This window comes from Monodon monoceros, unplaced genomic scaffold (assembly GCF_005190385.1).
Source record: "Monodon monoceros isolate NGI ecotype Baffin Bay Population unplaced genomic scaffold, NGI_Narwhal_1 Super_Scaffold_21, whole genome shotgun sequence".
Classification (NCBI taxonomy): Eukaryota; Metazoa; Chordata; class Mammalia; order Artiodactyla; family Monodontidae; genus Monodon; species Monodon monoceros.
The window spans coordinates 58,270,589-58,287,776 of NW_021703778.1; the positions used below are offsets into that span (position 1 = coordinate 58,270,589).

General features: G+C 39.2%; 1 protein-coding gene across 1 annotated transcript in view; it reads left to right on the forward strand.

Moving 5' to 3' along the window:
• The window catches only part of UNC13C (unc-13 homolog C), a 591,853-nt gene that overhangs the window by 537,761 nt on the left and 36,904 nt on the right, over positions 1-17,188 (forward strand). Inside the window, exon 31 of the mRNA XM_029237965.1 lies at positions 3,866-4,013. Within this exon, the coding sequence (XP_029093798.1) occupies positions 3,866-4,013 (148 nt within the window). The remainder of the gene's footprint in view (positions 1-3,865; positions 4,014-17,188) is intronic.

Consider the following 17,188-nt stretch of genomic DNA (forward strand, 5'->3'; position numbering starts at 1 on the left):
AAAAGAGGAAATCGACAGTAACACAATAATAGTGGGGGACTTTAACACCTCACTTACACCAATGGACAACCATCCAAACAGAAAATTAATAAAGAAACACAAGCTTTAAATGACACAATACACCAGATAGATTTAATTGATATTTACAGGACATTCCATCCCAGAAGAGCAGATTACACTTTCTTCTCAAGTGCACATGGAACATTCTCCAGGATAGATCACATCTTGGGTCACAAATCAAGCCTCGGTAAATTTAAGAGAATTGAAATCATATCAAGCATCTTTTCCTACCACAACACCATGAGATTAGAAATCAATTACAGGGAAAAAACGTAAAAAACACAAACACCTGGAGGCTAAACAATATGTTACTAAATAACCAAGAGATCAATGAAGAAATCAAAGAGGAAATTAAAAAATACCGAGAGACAAATGACAGTGAAAACATGATGATCCAAAACCTATGGGATGCAGCAAAAGCAGTTCTAAGAGGGAATTCATAGCAACTCAATCCTACCTCAAGAAACAAGAAAAATCTCAAACAATCTAACATTATACCTAAAGGAACTAGAGAAAGAAGAACAAACAAAACCCAAAGTTAGCAGAAGGAAAGAAATCATAAAGATCAGAGCAGAAATAAGTGAAATAGAAACAAAGAAAACAATAGCAAAGATCAATGAAACCGAAAGCTGGTTCTTTGAGAAGATAAACAAAATTGATAAACCTTTAGCCAGACTCATCAAGAAAAAGAGGGAGAGGACTCAAATCAATAAAACTAGAAATAAAAAAGGAGAAGTTAAAACTGACACCACAGAAATACAAAGGATCATAAGAGACTACTATAAGCAGCTATATGCCAATAAAATAGTCAACCTAGAAGTAATGGACAGATTCTTAGAAAGATACTACCTTCTAAGACTGAACCAGGAAGAATTAGAAAATATGAACAAACCAGTCACAAGTACTGAAATTGAAACTGTGATTAAAAAACACAGGAAAGGGTACCCTCCTACACTGTTTGTGGGAATGTAAATTGATGCAGCCACTGTGGAGAACAGTATGGAGGTTCCTTAAAAAAAAAGTAGAACCACCATATCTTCCAGCAATCCCACTCCTGGGCGTATATCCAAAGGAAACCATAATTCGAAAAGAGACATGTACCCCAATGTTCGTTGCAGCTCTTTTTACAACAGCCAGGACATGGGAACAACCTAAACGTCCATTGACAGATGAATGGATAAAGAAGGTGTGGCACGTATATACAATGGAATATTACTCAGCCATAAAAAGAACGAAATAGTGCCATTTGCAGCAACATGGATGGACTTAGAGATGGTCATACTGAGTGAAGTAAGACACAGAAAGACAAATATCATATGACATTGCTTGTATGTGAAATCTTTAAAAAAAATGGTACAGATGAACCTATTTACAAAACAAATAGAGTCACGGATGTAGAAAACAAACTTATGGTTACCAAGGGGGAAGGGGGGAGGGATAAATTGGGAGTTCGGGATTGACATATACACACTGCTATATATACAACAGTTAACTAATAAGAAACTACTGTATAGCACAGGGAACTCTGCTCACTACTCTGTAATGACCTATGTTGGAATAGAATATAAAAAAGAGTAGGTATATGTATAACTGATTCACTTTTTTGTACAGCAGAAACTAACATAACATTGTAAATAAACTATACTCCAATAAAAATTAATTTAAAAAATCAGAGTATAACTGTGACATTCATGCAGTTATAAAACTTGTCCAGAATATTATTTAACTCTTCAATTAATGAGGGAACCGGTAAGATCTTATAACTGGCTCAAAGAAGATTTCCAAGAGCCACACATAAAGATAAGCAATGAGGAAAGCTGAAATAAGTTTACACATAGAGGCAAAACAGATCTAGCCACAAAACAGTCATCAGTTGCATCCCACCAGAAGTAATTTGCGCTTCTAACAACTCTCAGTTGCCAAGAGATCGTGAAGCATCATTGTAGCTGCTGCTTGTTATTCTTCCTGTACTTTACTAATTTAATTCTCCAGCACTTACGCTCAGGTTTGACGAAACTGAAGTTTGTCTGGGAAACATTGAGAGGGAGAATGCCTTCCCCTCCACAGATGCCACCTAGTCCTAGTTCAGTTTATCCCACTGCTCTTTACAGTTAGGGTATGTTATTTCATCTGATACTTCCCTGGGTCATTACGTAAACAGAGCTCCAGAGCTCACCCCACCACGCCTCCAGGAAAAACAATCAAGTGAAACCTTCCCCTTTCAATACACTCATTTAATAGTTTTCCACTTTAAGTATCATATCACCTTTCCTAAAGAAAGGAACTCTGATATTTTTTTTCAGCCACCAAAGCACCTGAAACAATTCCAGACCCTCAGTCTTTGATAAATACTTTCTACATGTGAAAATATTTTAACATTTATATAAGAAGATCAAGGTATAGAACAAGTTTAAATATTACATCTTTGTTGACTCTTCAAAAATAAGAAAAGGCTCTTCCCATTTTGCTGTGCCTCCTCTTCATAACCATAGGTAGCTTTAGGCGCAGCTTGTGTTTTCACAGTGCGCCCAGCTGGAGTGGAAAGGAACTGTAAGTGGCCGTGGGTTTTTCTTTGGGAGGAGGGTGTCTGCAGTTGTAACAAACTTTCTTCAGATCATATCACCATTGCCTACTTGCTCAGGCCTGTGCCCTTAGTCTTCTCTACATTACGGTCTCTGAAATTACACGCAGATGCCTACAAATGCTCAGAATGTGTTTCTACTTAGGGAAGAAAACTAAGACAATTATGAATTTTCAGTTCACTGACATGTTTCACCTCAGAAATTTTTGAGAAGTGGGATAGAGGGATAACATATATCCATTTAGGAGAGTGTATCAGAATCATTTGTTGAGCTTTTCCAAAACATGCCATTCTGTGAGAATCCTAGATTGTACGAGGCAGGCTGCAATGAGGGTGTAGTTTAGCTTTGTTGGTACAGGGAGAGAGAGAGAACCATTTATCTAACATTAATAGAATACTGTAGACCCATTATCGTCTCTAAATGGTTGGGAAATAACATCCTTAGTCCTATCACGTATCTCTAGTGAGTCCTCCAAAGTGATGTCTGTGCTTAATACCTTCAGCATTAGAAATGCTCATATCCCTCAATCACCTCATTTATTGTCAAATATATATGTTCTCTATTACCTTACCTATAAATATTGCAATGCTTTGAGTTTGCTGGACGACAAGAGCAAAAAAAGAAGAAGAAAGAAACTCTGTTTCATTGCATTTCTCAGACACAAGGCTCAGGAGATGTTGGATTTCCAAGGACCACTGTGCATCCTCAGGTTGGCCTATGTGTGCACCATTGTGTGATTAGATCGTGGGGAAGATGGGAGCAGTGGGCACCTGTCCTAGCATTGCAAACTAAGTATCTAGAAAATACATGACCAGGAGATACCTTCTTTATGAAATTTGACAACCCTGGATGTTTTTCTCATGTTCTGGAAACGGAAGTCAACAACCAAGTTGACACAGTATCTAAACCTGGCATTCTGTAAGCATGCTGGCCACTGCACCTTCATGATCCCATTTCTTTAACTTAAGTGTTGAATGAGAGGAAGAGTCTTAAGCTGTGAGGATCTGATGTCTGTGATGCAGAGCAACACTTCAGAGATACTGAGGGAACCTGAGCTACATGGTGATGACTTGGCAGTGGCCAGCTGGTGCTATTTCTTTGTATCTACCTCATGTTGATCATACTGTATTATTCCATTTGAGCCTCACGATTATGGCAATAAAATCCCTCATCTAATACTTCTTTCTAAATGCCTCTGCTTACATTATTTTTTTTCTTTTTAGCAATACTTTCATGCAGGAGGAAATGGCCTGAAAAAGAATTTCTTGGAGAAAAGCCCAGATCTTCAGTCTCTGAGATACGCTCTCAGTCTCTATACCCAAACAACTGATGCCTTGATAAAGAAATTCATAGACACTCAGACCTCACAGAGTAAGTAACACATTGGATGTGAGAATAAGTAAACTGAACACAACTAAGCTTCAACATAGAAATCATTATAAATAATATCTCTAATGTGACTATAATAAATTAAAGCAGCAATAAGAATGGGTAATTATTATTCATAGAAAATTGCCCAAGCTTTAGCAAATTATTTTATAATTTCAGTAACACTGGGATATGCTCAATACTAAAACTATATGGAGTGGTTGACCTTTGCTCTTGATTCTAATTTCATAAAATTTAGCAAACCCTAGTTCTGAATATCCGTAACTGTGACATTCTCAATTTAGAACAAAAGAGTTAGTGTTTGTTGGTCTTTGTAACTTCCAAAGTAAGAGCATAATTCCCCAAATCCTGACTTCAAATGCAAAAATCTCCTGCTGTCGGGTTTTCAGGAGGGCAAACTCATTTAATCCTAATTTTATAATGAGAAAAATTTTAACTTTCACTTTGAAATGAGCCAAGAGCCAAGTATTTCATTGGAAACTCAGATCTGTTTCATGTGGCGAAGTTCCCACCTCATAAGCTTCTAGGATATTACTGTTAAACAACCTTTCTTTCAAGTTGCTTTGTGATTTATTATATTTTGGTAATTCCATGTATTTAAGATCTGGCATTTCTGAGAGATTATTGAAAATGACCCTGTGAGTCAAAAAAAAAAAAAAAAAAAATAAGCCATATGCAGGCTCAAACCCTAGAACATAATAAATTGCCTCCCAGATATAATAAAAAGAAATAAGAGGGGACACTGTCTTCATTCATGAGACCTCCTTCAAAGGAAGCATACGGATCTTTCTCCTCGGATGAGAATGCTCCAGACTTGTCTATGTTTCGTCATGGATATTTTCGTTTCTCTAATTACATGGAAGATAATGCCAAGGTAGCTAGGTGCTAGGTAGGTGCTTGACCTGTCTTTAATATTATACTCTGCGCTTTCTGATAGTATCCGACTAAATGCTATAAATACTCCTTTAAATGTGATCTTCAAACCCAGCTTACATTTTTAGGATGGTTCCAGAAAGGAGAAAAGAGTTGAGTCATAAAGCCTTGTCAAGATATACATTACTCCTTGAACCCATGATCCCTCAAGGTTTTCTAAACTGTAAATATGAATGCAATTCTAACACATCTTATCAGAATAGTGTCGTTGCTCTATTCCTAAAGAATGTGAGTGTATAAAAACTTAGCTCTGCTTTTACAGGTATACATTATGTGTATATACACAACCCATGTTTCAACATAGATGTTACACCAAAAAAACTACATATGTGTATCAGTTTTGGTGTATGGAATTTGGCACACGTGTTGATTTTCTTTTGTATGAATTGTTTGGCAACATCAAAAACAAATAGCGGGGGGGAATAAGAGGATTCATAATCCTAATAATCCCTGACAACATAACTTATTTTCGTCTTGGTCTTTCTTTCTCTTTTTTTACTTCCCTTTTCTGGCTTTTTCTAAGTACACAGTTTTTTTTCTTTTTGGCATAATTGAAATTGGTAGGCTATGGATATGAAATGGGTTGCCTTTTCTCTGATAGTTACCTTCAACCATGCTGGGTGGAAATGATTTCCATCTCCTCCCTCCCTCCCTTGTCATCCCTCCAACTGCCCCCCAGCCCAGCATGATCAGTCCCAAAGGACCTGAGGTGTGAAGGGGACTTGAAGGTGCACTTTGCTCCCCCATCCCCATCATCTTCTAGCCCCCTCTCTGCTTCAGGGTTTTGGGGGCAGACACTGAAGGAGAGGAGGGCGATGTCTTTCATGCCCCCTGTACAGCTGCGTCCAGTACCTGCTTCCTGAGGGCGCCGTGCTAGGGATCCTCCTATCTGCTCAGCTCCCTTCAGGGAGCCCTCAGTTCTTGCCTCCCGCAGCACCTACTGTGGCTTCCTGCTCCTAGTGTCCAGCCCTCTGCAAAGGGGTCCCAGCCAGAAGGCTGCAGCCCAGCTTCCTCCAGCGGGACCCACCGCAGCTCATATATGCTTTCCACGTCTGTGGTGATAATGGGGACTTCTCCCCTGTCACCTGCCCTCTCTCTACAATTCTCCTCTCTACCTGCTCAAATACTTGCTTATACTTTCAAACTTGGGGGAGGGGAGGAGGAAGAAACACTACTGCCTAACAGAACATAACCATTGTTCAATCAAAAACAGAGGCGAGCCAAGTCTCGTCAATTAATGGATGCAGTGTTTCTGAGTTTTTATCCTTTTCTTCCAATTCTATCACAACCCTATCGCAATACTCATTACCATAGACTGAATAATAAAGTTAGCAACAGCACCATATCCCTTATAAAATAGGGAAAGGAGAGAGAGAGGAAAATTCACTGAATGTTAGAATTCTGTATGACATACCCCAAAATAGAACATATTAAAGGATGCAATCCCCATTTCTATAACAGTCCCTAAAGTCATGGGTTGTATGTATGACTTCCAAATGCCCGGGGCCAGCCCATATTTCCTTTGGCTTCTAAAGAACCTCAGCTTCCAGGGTTCTTTAACTGACAGAGAAACTTGGAAAAGTTGAATTCTCGAGGGTCTTATTTACATGGGCTGCTCTACTCTTCTATGAACATTTGACATGGGGTGTGTTGAAAGAGAGGAACTTGGGTGCCACGCCTTGGATTCCTTTGGTATCCTCCCTGCAGATGCACATTTACAATTAATAGTAGGAGCAACTCTCCCTTTTTTGTACCTGCTATCCTAGTATCAGGAAGAGTCCAAAATGACCAAATGAAGTCTCAGTTTCCAGTGTAAATATTGTTGCAATTATTCAGGTAATTTTCTAGAACTTGGCTCAGTACCAAATACCCGTGAATATTTATTGTTCAATTTTTGTTAATCTAATTTATATTTTATTAATATAATTAAGAAAGACCATACTCGTGTTATGGTATCTTTCAAATATAAAATTTGAAATGGGAGCTAGTGCTACACACTGCAAACCCCTGCTACCCTCTGCCTGAGGAGCCCCGTTCAGGGTAAGCTGGGCTGTCAGACAGTTAACCCCCAGGAAGCAGCCCCTCAACCAGTGAAAGATAGATAGGAAGCTGGCAGATTAAAAAACAGACAAAACGTCAGCTTCCTCAGTTGGGACAACTCTAAAATGAATTCTACGCAAACTCCAGAGTTCCCCTGTGAGATGAAGCTTCATCCCTTCAGGGAGGATGCCTTCCCAGATGGACCATTTACCGTGGAATGCTTCTCTCAACTTCCTGCCCCCGGGGGAACCCAAATCCAGGGTCACACTGCTGGAAAGTGAGGATGCAGATTCCAGGTCAGCTCCTCTAGATCTAAATCCTGTGCGCTTAACCATGATGCCTGCATCTTCTTGATGCTAATTAAATTATAAAGGCCAAATACCCTGAATGAATTTTTCCCCATTCCTTGAGCTTTTTCTCTCACGATTCCTTAAGTTAGGAATACAGAACTAATTAGAGAAACTCAGCTTATAAAGTAGTGAACATTATTTGGAAACAAATTTTACATATTTCATTTACTTTATGACTGACAAAACAAACTGATTTTTTGTCTCCATTTCTAACTCACATTCTGCAAGTATTAATGAATCGTCATTCAAGTGTTACTTAATCAACATGTGTAAAAGAACTTGGAATCCTTTAGAAATTTAACTGTGCTTTTTAAAGCATCCATATTTTGTTCTCATATTCTCATAAAATCTTCCCTTACTCCATTTTCTTCTTTCCCTCTCTCTTGTTAAAATGTTCTTTCACGTCTCTTTCTCCTTTCTGTTTTTTCCTGATCTGTGTTAGCAAATTATTGTAACATTAAATATACGGGGAAAGAAACAATGAATAATTAATGAATTATTTTTTCACTGTCTTCAAATTGGAAGATATACTTTCTTTAAAAATATTTTTAATTCAGTTTTTACATAAATGGGCTTGTGAGTATAGAAAAACCTGTTGTATATTGCTCACTTATGCTTTATTTTATTCCTTTTATTCCCTTGCTCCATTCTCTCCATTTTCACCTTCCTTTCCTCTTTCTTTGATCTCTTTTTAGCATAGATTTAGATGTCCTCTTTCTCCAGTAATAAAAAAAAAAAAAAAAAAGGAATAGAGTTTCATTAGAAATTTATGAGCACAGAGTTCAAATGAAATCCATCAGTTTGGAAAAACACTGTCTTCTCTCCTCTTTCTATTCCAAATATTGGAAAATAAACAAATGCCAAATGGATAGAGAAGTGTTCTTAAGTCCTCAAGTGAAACTGAGAGTTCGATTTTAAAGAGTATCATGTTTATTAGTCTAGCAAGGTACTGCAGTAAGAAAACACCATAGTATGCCGCATTCACTTAACAAATATTTACTGAGCGTCACCTCTGAGTAAAGTCCCATACCATGGGGCATATATTCAAAGCTGAACATAGTGTTGGGTACACCACCAGGTGCTCTAATATGGTGGTTCTCAAGCAGAGGGGAATTTGTCCCCCCCAGGGCAATTAATTACAAATATCTGAAGAGCTTTGGTTGTCTCATCTGGGAGTGGTGGTCATGTTACTGGTGTCTAGTGGGTGGAGAACGGGGAGGCTGCTAAACGTCTTACAATGCACAGGACAGTCCACAACGAGAAGTTACCTAAAGTCTCCAGGTGGCAACAGTGCTGAGGTTGGGACACCCTGCTCGACTGAAACAACATGAGAAGTGATGTAACATGTCACGTTAGAAGAGGGAAAAATTTGCCTTGGGAAGACCGGAACGGCAGAACAGCCAGTGGGAAAACTGAGTCATGAGGAGGTAGACAGAGGAAGGCATTCTGGATTCAGAAACTGTCCAGGAAAGAATATACTTGCGTTCTTAATTTTAAAATCCCACTTGCATTCTTAATTTTAAAATCCCAACATGTCAAGCATATCCACAGTATATTTTTATGAGGAAAAAATGTTTATTTTGCTTTTAAAGCAAAATTCACCATATCACCACTAATAGGGTTTAAAAGTACCTTAGAGTTCCTTGCACTGTTAACTATTTTGTGTAACGTTAGTAGAAATTATTTTAATATTTAAAGTAATTACCATGTTCTTCTCTTGGAGTTGGCCCTATGGCCTAAATTGGGTAGTTAGCTTGAAAATTTATACTTTTTTATTGTGGTTTCTCAAAAATGTGTTACTTACAGTTTTAGAAGCTGGTACAAGATCCATTTCTTGCACCTTAATTACAATATTCATCATCATTTTTAAAAAAGCTTCTCTAACAGCTATTTCATTATACCAAGGGCTCTTTGAATATTTCATGCAGTAGCAGACAGTGAAAAATGTATAAAACTTTAACATATTAAGTAGAATTCTTTTCAATGGAAAACACAATTTGGAATGAGACACAGAATGATTAATTGCTGACCTATCCTGTGTCATATTGTTTCCTTACCTGAGCATTTATTACAGCTTGAGGAACCTAAATCTAAAAAGCTTTCAAGACAAAGGGGATTTTTTTATGTCTAAGTTACAAATGGCTCATAAAGCAAAAAAAAAAAAGACTATATATTAAAATATATGAAGTGAAATGTCTTTATTCTATAATCCGTCCTCTTTTTAACTTTTTATGAGCAGTATCTTTGAGTCCTTGCTTATTTGAAATTTCTTAAAATTTAAATCAGATCGTTTTGGTCATTATAATAACTTGTTTCCTGCTACAGTAGAGTATAATATATTTTAATCTGAAATGTAAATCAGATAGCTACTGACTCACATTTTGAATCTACGAATATGCTTCAATACATTCATTATGTATAAAGCATTAATTATCTCTAATTATGTTCTTCAAATTACAAAAGATATGTCCATAAGAAGAAAAGAAACCCTTTGTGAAGTGGTTCACTGTAGAAGAGGTCTCTTCTTATCAGAAACGTAGAACTTAACATTAATAATATTTAGTTGGAAGAAGAGCTGGCATCAAAATAAAGAGATTAGCCTTTAGGCCAAGGGCCACAGCTGAAACTTCACCTTGGTGCCACCTATGGGAGAGAATGCTGAGGAATGTCTTCAGGCTAAATAAAGTTCATTTAGCCATCTTCAATTTAATACTGATTTGAAAGCACAGTCAGAAGTGGTCTCTCATTTTAGCTAATAAGCCTTTCAGAGATCACCAGAATCCCCTCCAACACGTCTATGCCCCTGTCTTATCCCTGGGACAGTGGGATTCCACTAGCTAGCACTGCCTTCTAAGACAAGAGGTTAGATTTCTTATGCAGTGGAAAAATTGAGAATTTATGCGATTTGGCTCTTCACATATTGCAGTTGGTCTGATGACATTCAACGCTGGGTGAGGCTCTTCAGTGCAGTCAAAAAGCTGTACACAAATAACTTTAGTAGGAGTGGTGATGTGATACGGTCTGAGCACACTGAATCCTTCCCCAAGGTAGAAATGTGTTAGATAAGGGTTACAGTAATGCTGGGCAGTACTGGGCACGGAAAGCAAGTTGTCCACCACTGTGCCAGTCTTCCCAACCAGTCCTGCGAGGTGAGTAACTTCATCCATGCTTGTCAGGTTAAGAAATGAGTCACAAATAGATTAAGAAACTTGCTGAAGTCATATAGATAAGTGGCAGAGACAACGCCCTTCCCACTTTTTCACACTTATTTTAATCAGCGAAGAAAGCAGAATGTATTATTACTTCCTACACCCACCCCGCGCTTTCTTCTCCATAGTTTTGAATAATTGGGGTTACACTCCATACTTCTTACTTCTCATTTCGGTAAGACTAAAGCGCCCTTCTGTTCCGGAGATAATCTTTCAGTTGGTATCCTTTTCACATCAGCCACAAACTCTATCCCCGAACGTCTTCCTTGCTTCCCAGTTTCTTCTCATTCTGGCCCCAGTTACTGGGCAGGCTTAGTGGCCAGGGCATAGGCTGTTGCTGCTTTGGTCTTTCTTCTCTTTTCTACTCTTCTCACCCTTGTCCCCCACCAGCAGAAAGATCATTTTGTAACACTCCCCTTGCACATAAAGTCATATCATGAGTGCTAACCTACATTTCTCTCTTCTCCCAATGTAAATCCTAGAAGACAGGGCCTTGCTTACTCATCCCTCAAATCTAAGTGCTCAGTATAGTGCCGGATACAAAGTCGGTGCGTTAGTGAATTTTAGAAAAAATAAATGCTGGGAAATTAAATGCAGAAAATTTTTAATTGTGTGATATGACACAGTCCTCATATTTGAATTGATGCCATTACAAATCTTTATTGAAAGCAAGTATATTTACAGCCCAAAAGAGAGGGAGAGGGAGAGATAAGAGGGAGGAAAGAGAGAGAGAGAGAGAGAAGTTTGCAGTTTGATGGCTGATATGTTTAGTAGTTTCTTTACAAGGTAGAAGACAGTAAGTGCCACTGGAGAAATACAAAGGGCTATCTATATAAAGTTAGATGGAGAGAATAAGATCTCGCATTTGTATTAAACTCTTGAAATCACCATGTGTTATTCAATCCGTTACATGAACTTAAACATAACCAGTAAAAAATGAAATACACGACTGTGTTGAGTTTAGGTCACAGATATATTCACATACCCTTGCATTTGACTCATTTTTAGGAGCTTTCTCCATGTGCCAGCCTTTGTGTTAGATGCTAGTTAAAACTACAATGAAAGGCTGTGCTGAATATCTTCCATTTGCCCCTTCTAATCCACCCTACTTTCTCCCTGGGGCTGGGGCGTATTGATTACAACAATAGACTCTCTTACTCCTTGTTTCCCATTGGGTTCAGCCAGTAGGGAGCCCCTGCAAATCTCTGGGGGAGGAAAGAGTGAGGTAAGGTATTCATTCTGTCCGCTCCCTCTGGGCATGATCCATTCATTCAAGCTGACTTGGTCCTTTGACTCTAAGCCTCTCAAAGCTGCCTTCCCTAGAAGACTCTCCTTGTGGACCGCAGTAGTGACTTCCGCCCCTCAGGCTTTAGGGATTATGGATATTAACAGCGCCACTATCCCTCAACCCGCCACCTAAACCTTCACAAAGAGTCTCTTTCTTAAAGCAACCAAAATTACCCTAATTTGAGTTTCCATCTGTTTGCTAATGATACCCCGATGCATACAAAGGCAAATCTTCATGGCTTTGCTAGGTTTTTCTTCCATGCCAACTCTGGGTCATCAAAGATTAACATTTTAAAATAAACAAATCAAGCATCAGAATAATTATCTTTGGAATGAGAAACAGAAAACATTGCATTTTGATGACTGAGCTACCCAGAATGAACGGAAGAGTGTATTAGCTTTTCACTCACAAGAATATTTCCGTTATACTCTGGCCAAGTCAACAAAATGCCAGCTCCCACTTTCTCATAATGCAGTTTATCTTGCTCAGTTTCATGTCTGAGAACTGGAAATCAGATTGAGACAACTGGGAGCCACTGGTGAAATTTGCAAAGTTTAAGAGCCCTCATAGCACAACTAAGCAGATGTTGGTTGTATGTCATGTCATGGGGAAATTATCATTCTTTTTGCGCTTACCTAAGTATGCATATTTCTAGGTCAGAAAAAGGGTACTTTCATTATTGCTTCATTTTTTAGTATAACTAGTTGGAAGATTAATTTTTCCATAACACTACCCATACAACTGTCTGTAATGGAAAGGTGTCTCTTCATTTCTCAATTGGGTGAGAGCCAGATCTCATTCCAAGACTATGCAGAATATCAGTGGTATTAGAACGCTGCTTTCTCACTTAAGTACTCTCTGTTAGTTGCATCTTAAAGGCGAAGTTGGATTTAAACAATTCTGATAATGAGTAATGTGCATGTTTTTCTAAAATTAAACCAAAAAATTAAATGAAACAAAAGTTACTTTGTTTCTAAAAACAAACAACAACAAAAAGCGCTTGACATTGGCGTTACATTCAAAGATCTAATGAATCACCATTCACACTTGGAGTTTACTATAGTTTATAGGCATCTTCAAATACCTTTTTGTCTCCTGAGTCTGAGAACAGCCCTGCACAGTCAGACAGAGGTCTTTGGATTATTGGTCTGGTATTCCACACTGCCTCTGGGTGCTCTTTTGAGATGGGCATTTCGCCCAAGAGCAGTAGATACCATTGAAGTGATTTGAGCAAGGGTACAGTGTGCAGAAAAAGACGGAAGGGAGACAAGACAAAAGAAGGCAGCCAGGTTGGAGGCTAGGCTGTGCGAATAACTATGGAGACATGCAAGCAGGTTCAAGATGTAGTTCAGCACTCTAATAGGCATGAGCTGGTGAAATAAATCTTGTCAAATTAATAGAAATTTAGGATAAAAAGTTTCTTTTATAGAGTATTAAAATAAAGCAATATTTACTTCTGTGTGGTGAAATTATGTGTTTTTTCTGCCTGCTTATAATTTTCTGCACTTTCAAATTATCAAAAAATGTCCAGGAATTTCTGTTGAATCATAATTTTAAAAGAAATATGTGGAGAACACACTTTGATCTGCAAAGTAAACTAGTTTCATTGAATACCAAGGTATAATCAGTTCAAGGTGGTAGGTTTTAATGTCTTTCAGGGCCTTGGATTCAAATCTGTGGGATGAAATAAACAGCCCAATTAAACCTTCTCCTTACGATTCAGAGGATCTCAAAATTGCTCTGTTGGTAGGAGAATTTTACAGAGTATGAACTACACATACGTGTTATATTTACAAACATATATATGCTATGTGTATATGTAATTTAATTATTTATAAATCTTATTTTATGAAGAAAATGACCAGAGTAATTCTGTTATGCATTGATTAAAATTAAGCAAATGCTAAATCAGTGATAAAACAGGTATTCTTAAAATTATCTAACACTTTCTTATTATGGGTAATTATGATATTCTTCAATGTTTTTGTTATTGTTCTTTTTGTTTTAGGACTGATTAGAAAGTGAAACAGAGGTTAGAATGAGTTGTTGGGAATTTTATGGAAATGCTGACAAACTGAGATGTCAGAAAAACATTCTTCAAGTCACTGAGTCAAGAAAGCAAAACACAAGACAATTTCTCTGGATCCTCTGAGCCATAACGTCTATTTTTATTCACTGAGAACAGATTTCTGTGACCAGTGGGTTCAGTAGCATTAATTGAAAATTGCAGACCGTTACTTTACAACCTTTATGTGCCCTTTATAACTAACTTCCAAGAAAAGATATGGGATATTTTCTCCCTCGGTTATCCCGTGGCACTAGAAGATAAGCCTTGCTATTCAGTGTTTGATTTATCTTAGAAAAAGAACTGTGTTAAGTAAAATGGAAATAGTAAATCTCAATCTTTAAAGGTTGAAAGTCAAGCTTGTATAAACCTCTGGCATAAAGGTCTCTATTTATGGAGAAGAAGGGGCAAGAAATTGGTATGTTGGTTAAAACAGGGAAATGGGGAACCATGCAGTCATGGCCCAAGCATCTGCTCTACCTCTGCTTGGCTATATGACCTTGAGGCAAGCCACTTAACTTCTCTAAGCCTCAATTTTCCCATCTGTAAAATGGATAACATAGCAATTCCAAAGTGCACTGGGTCCTGGGAGGATCACAGTGGTAATCCGCGTGAAGTGCTTAGTGCACAGCAATCTCTCAATGTTAATTTTTAGTGCATCACTGATATTGGACACACTGTCTAAAAAGTACCTCTTTCTTTTACAAACACGAACAGACAGGAACTGTCTTAGGATGCAGCTCTCTGAGCAAGGAAGCCAGTAGTCCATCACATGCTCCTCTGTGAGCTGTACCTCATTACCAAGGGGCTCTCAGAGTGACTGAGAAACCTACCACACTGAGACATGAAGGATTCACACCTGCAGTTTCTGTGAACTTCTTCTCCATACGCGCCGTGGTTGTCAAATAATTGTGTATTTTTTGAACACTTGGTATATGCACAAAGCGCTATGCTGGTAGGAGACACAGGGGGAAAACTCTCTGCTCCAAGGAGCTTAACAATGAAGCCAACAACAGCTACATGAGAGGGAAAAAGCATCACACAAGGCAGCTTACGCTAAATACCAGGTGAATCTAAAGACCAAGTACTAAGGGCTTTCAAGGAGGGAGAAATGACTGTGGGCAGGAGAGTTGGGAGGATTCAGAGAAGCGTGGCTCAAGGTGGGCTTTGACAAATGTCTGAGGTTCAGGTAAGAGGAGAAGAGGAGGGCATGTCTGCAAGGCACAGAGTCCACATCTACAAGAAGAAGTACTTCTCAATGTGGAGTCCCAGGAGTAGCAGTGTCAGGGCCTCCCGGTGTGTCAGTCAGCTTCGACCACAGTAACAGAATGCCACAGACTGGGTGGCTTAAACCAAAGAATCGTATTTTCTTATAGTCCTGGAGGCTGAAGGTACCAACAGATTCAGTTTCTGGTGAGAGCCCTCTTCCTGGCTTGGAGGTAGCTGTCATCTCTTGGTGTCCTCACATGGTAGAGAGAGCACACTCTCTTGGTGTCTCTTCATATAGAGACCCTAATCCTGTTGGGTCAGGGCCCCCCCCCCCCCACTCTTATGACCTCATTTAACCTTAATTACTTTCTTAGAGGCCTTCTCTTCAAATACAGTCACATTAGAAGTTAGAGCTTCAATACATGGATTTTGAAAGGACACAAGCATTTGGTCCTGAGAACTTGTTAGGATTGCAAAATCTTAAGCCTCACCCTCAGTGCTGAGTTAGAGACTCCAGGTTTAAGACCCAAAAGTCTGTGTTTTAACCAGCCCTCCAGGTAACTGAGTTTGAGAACCACCGGAGTAAAGGGTCTGTAGGGAGGAGTGAATAGAGGGGAGATGGAAGAAATAGGTTATGATCAGAACTTGGAGAGCTTTGAATGTCAGGCCCAGGAAGTGTAGAGATTGACCTGCAGTCAGTGTGAGGCCCAGAAGAAAGGAGAGGTCAACAGATTAACCTAAAGGACTCATGCTATGCCATCTACTTTTGCATAGGAGGGAAGGAAGAAAGGAAGAAAAGAATGCAGAAAAGAAGGGAGGGATGGAGAGAGGAAGGGAAGGAGGGAGAAAGGGAGAGGAAGAGGGAAGGGAAGGGAACCTCTTGGTAAATAGTTTTGCAGTTTAAATATTTACAGTCTAAATGTAGTAATAGCAGGAACAGACAAGAAGGGATGAATATGAGAAACATCATGAAGGAAGAAACTACAGGTCATTACAAAATAAAGCAAGCAAAGGAGAAAGAGTGGTAAACTTAGGTAACTTGTAGATCAGTGAAACCTACCGCTAAGCAAAATGTAGAAGTGTTGATGGGGAGCTGTTTTGATGCAAGTGTTAAATTCCATTTTATTTATGTCAGTGTTAATAGCAGGACATACAAGGGACTGTGTCCACTGGGCAGATGGGAAAGGTAGTGGAGAGAGTGGTTGGTACTTCAACTACATTCACGAAGTGCTTCCTGAATCCTGGGGAGAGGGTGCAAGCTCTGAGGCAGGCCACAGAGCAAGGGAGGATAAGCGAAATCACAGAGCAAGCCACCATTCAGAGGAAGAGCCGTGGCCGGGAAACAGAAGGTGATCAGGGCAGGGTAAATATCAGTGCCATTTAAGCACTTTTGCCATTAGCACCTTCAAAGGTCTCTGAGTCTGAGCACTTCAGAAGGGACAAGTTTATAGCTCCTTGTGAGTCCTGTGGGTAAATCATCATGCTCGTGACAAGGGCCAACTAGGAAAAATATGAATTCCGAGCATCACTGCTATTAGCCTACTGTTAAACTGGGTAATGGCCTTCAGTACCCTCAGAAAGACCTAAGGGTGTTGACCATTTATATGTACTTAAGAAATGCGTTAAGTACTTCATTGGGGGTTTCTGTAACAGTAAATGTGTGGTTCTCAAACTTTAGTGCACATGAGAATCACCTGCAGGGCTCGTTAAAACACAGACTACTGGGCCTCACTCTTACAATTTCTGACTCATTAGCTCTGGAGTTGGGTCCGAGAACTTGCATTTGTAACAGGTTCCCAGGAGCTGCTGATGCCTCCTGGTCCAGGGACCACACTTTGAGAACTGTTGCTAAGCCCTACATAGAGGCGCGCCCTATAATGACACCACCTGTAGCTCATTCAAGGCATTGGCTGCAAACAATGATTTCAGGCTACTTTTTTAGTGCGTCCAGGCTGAAACCTCTAGATAAGAGCACTGGAGAAGCATGAGAAGAAAGTATGGGGGGACACACACACACACACACACACACACACACACACACACACACACACACACACACACAC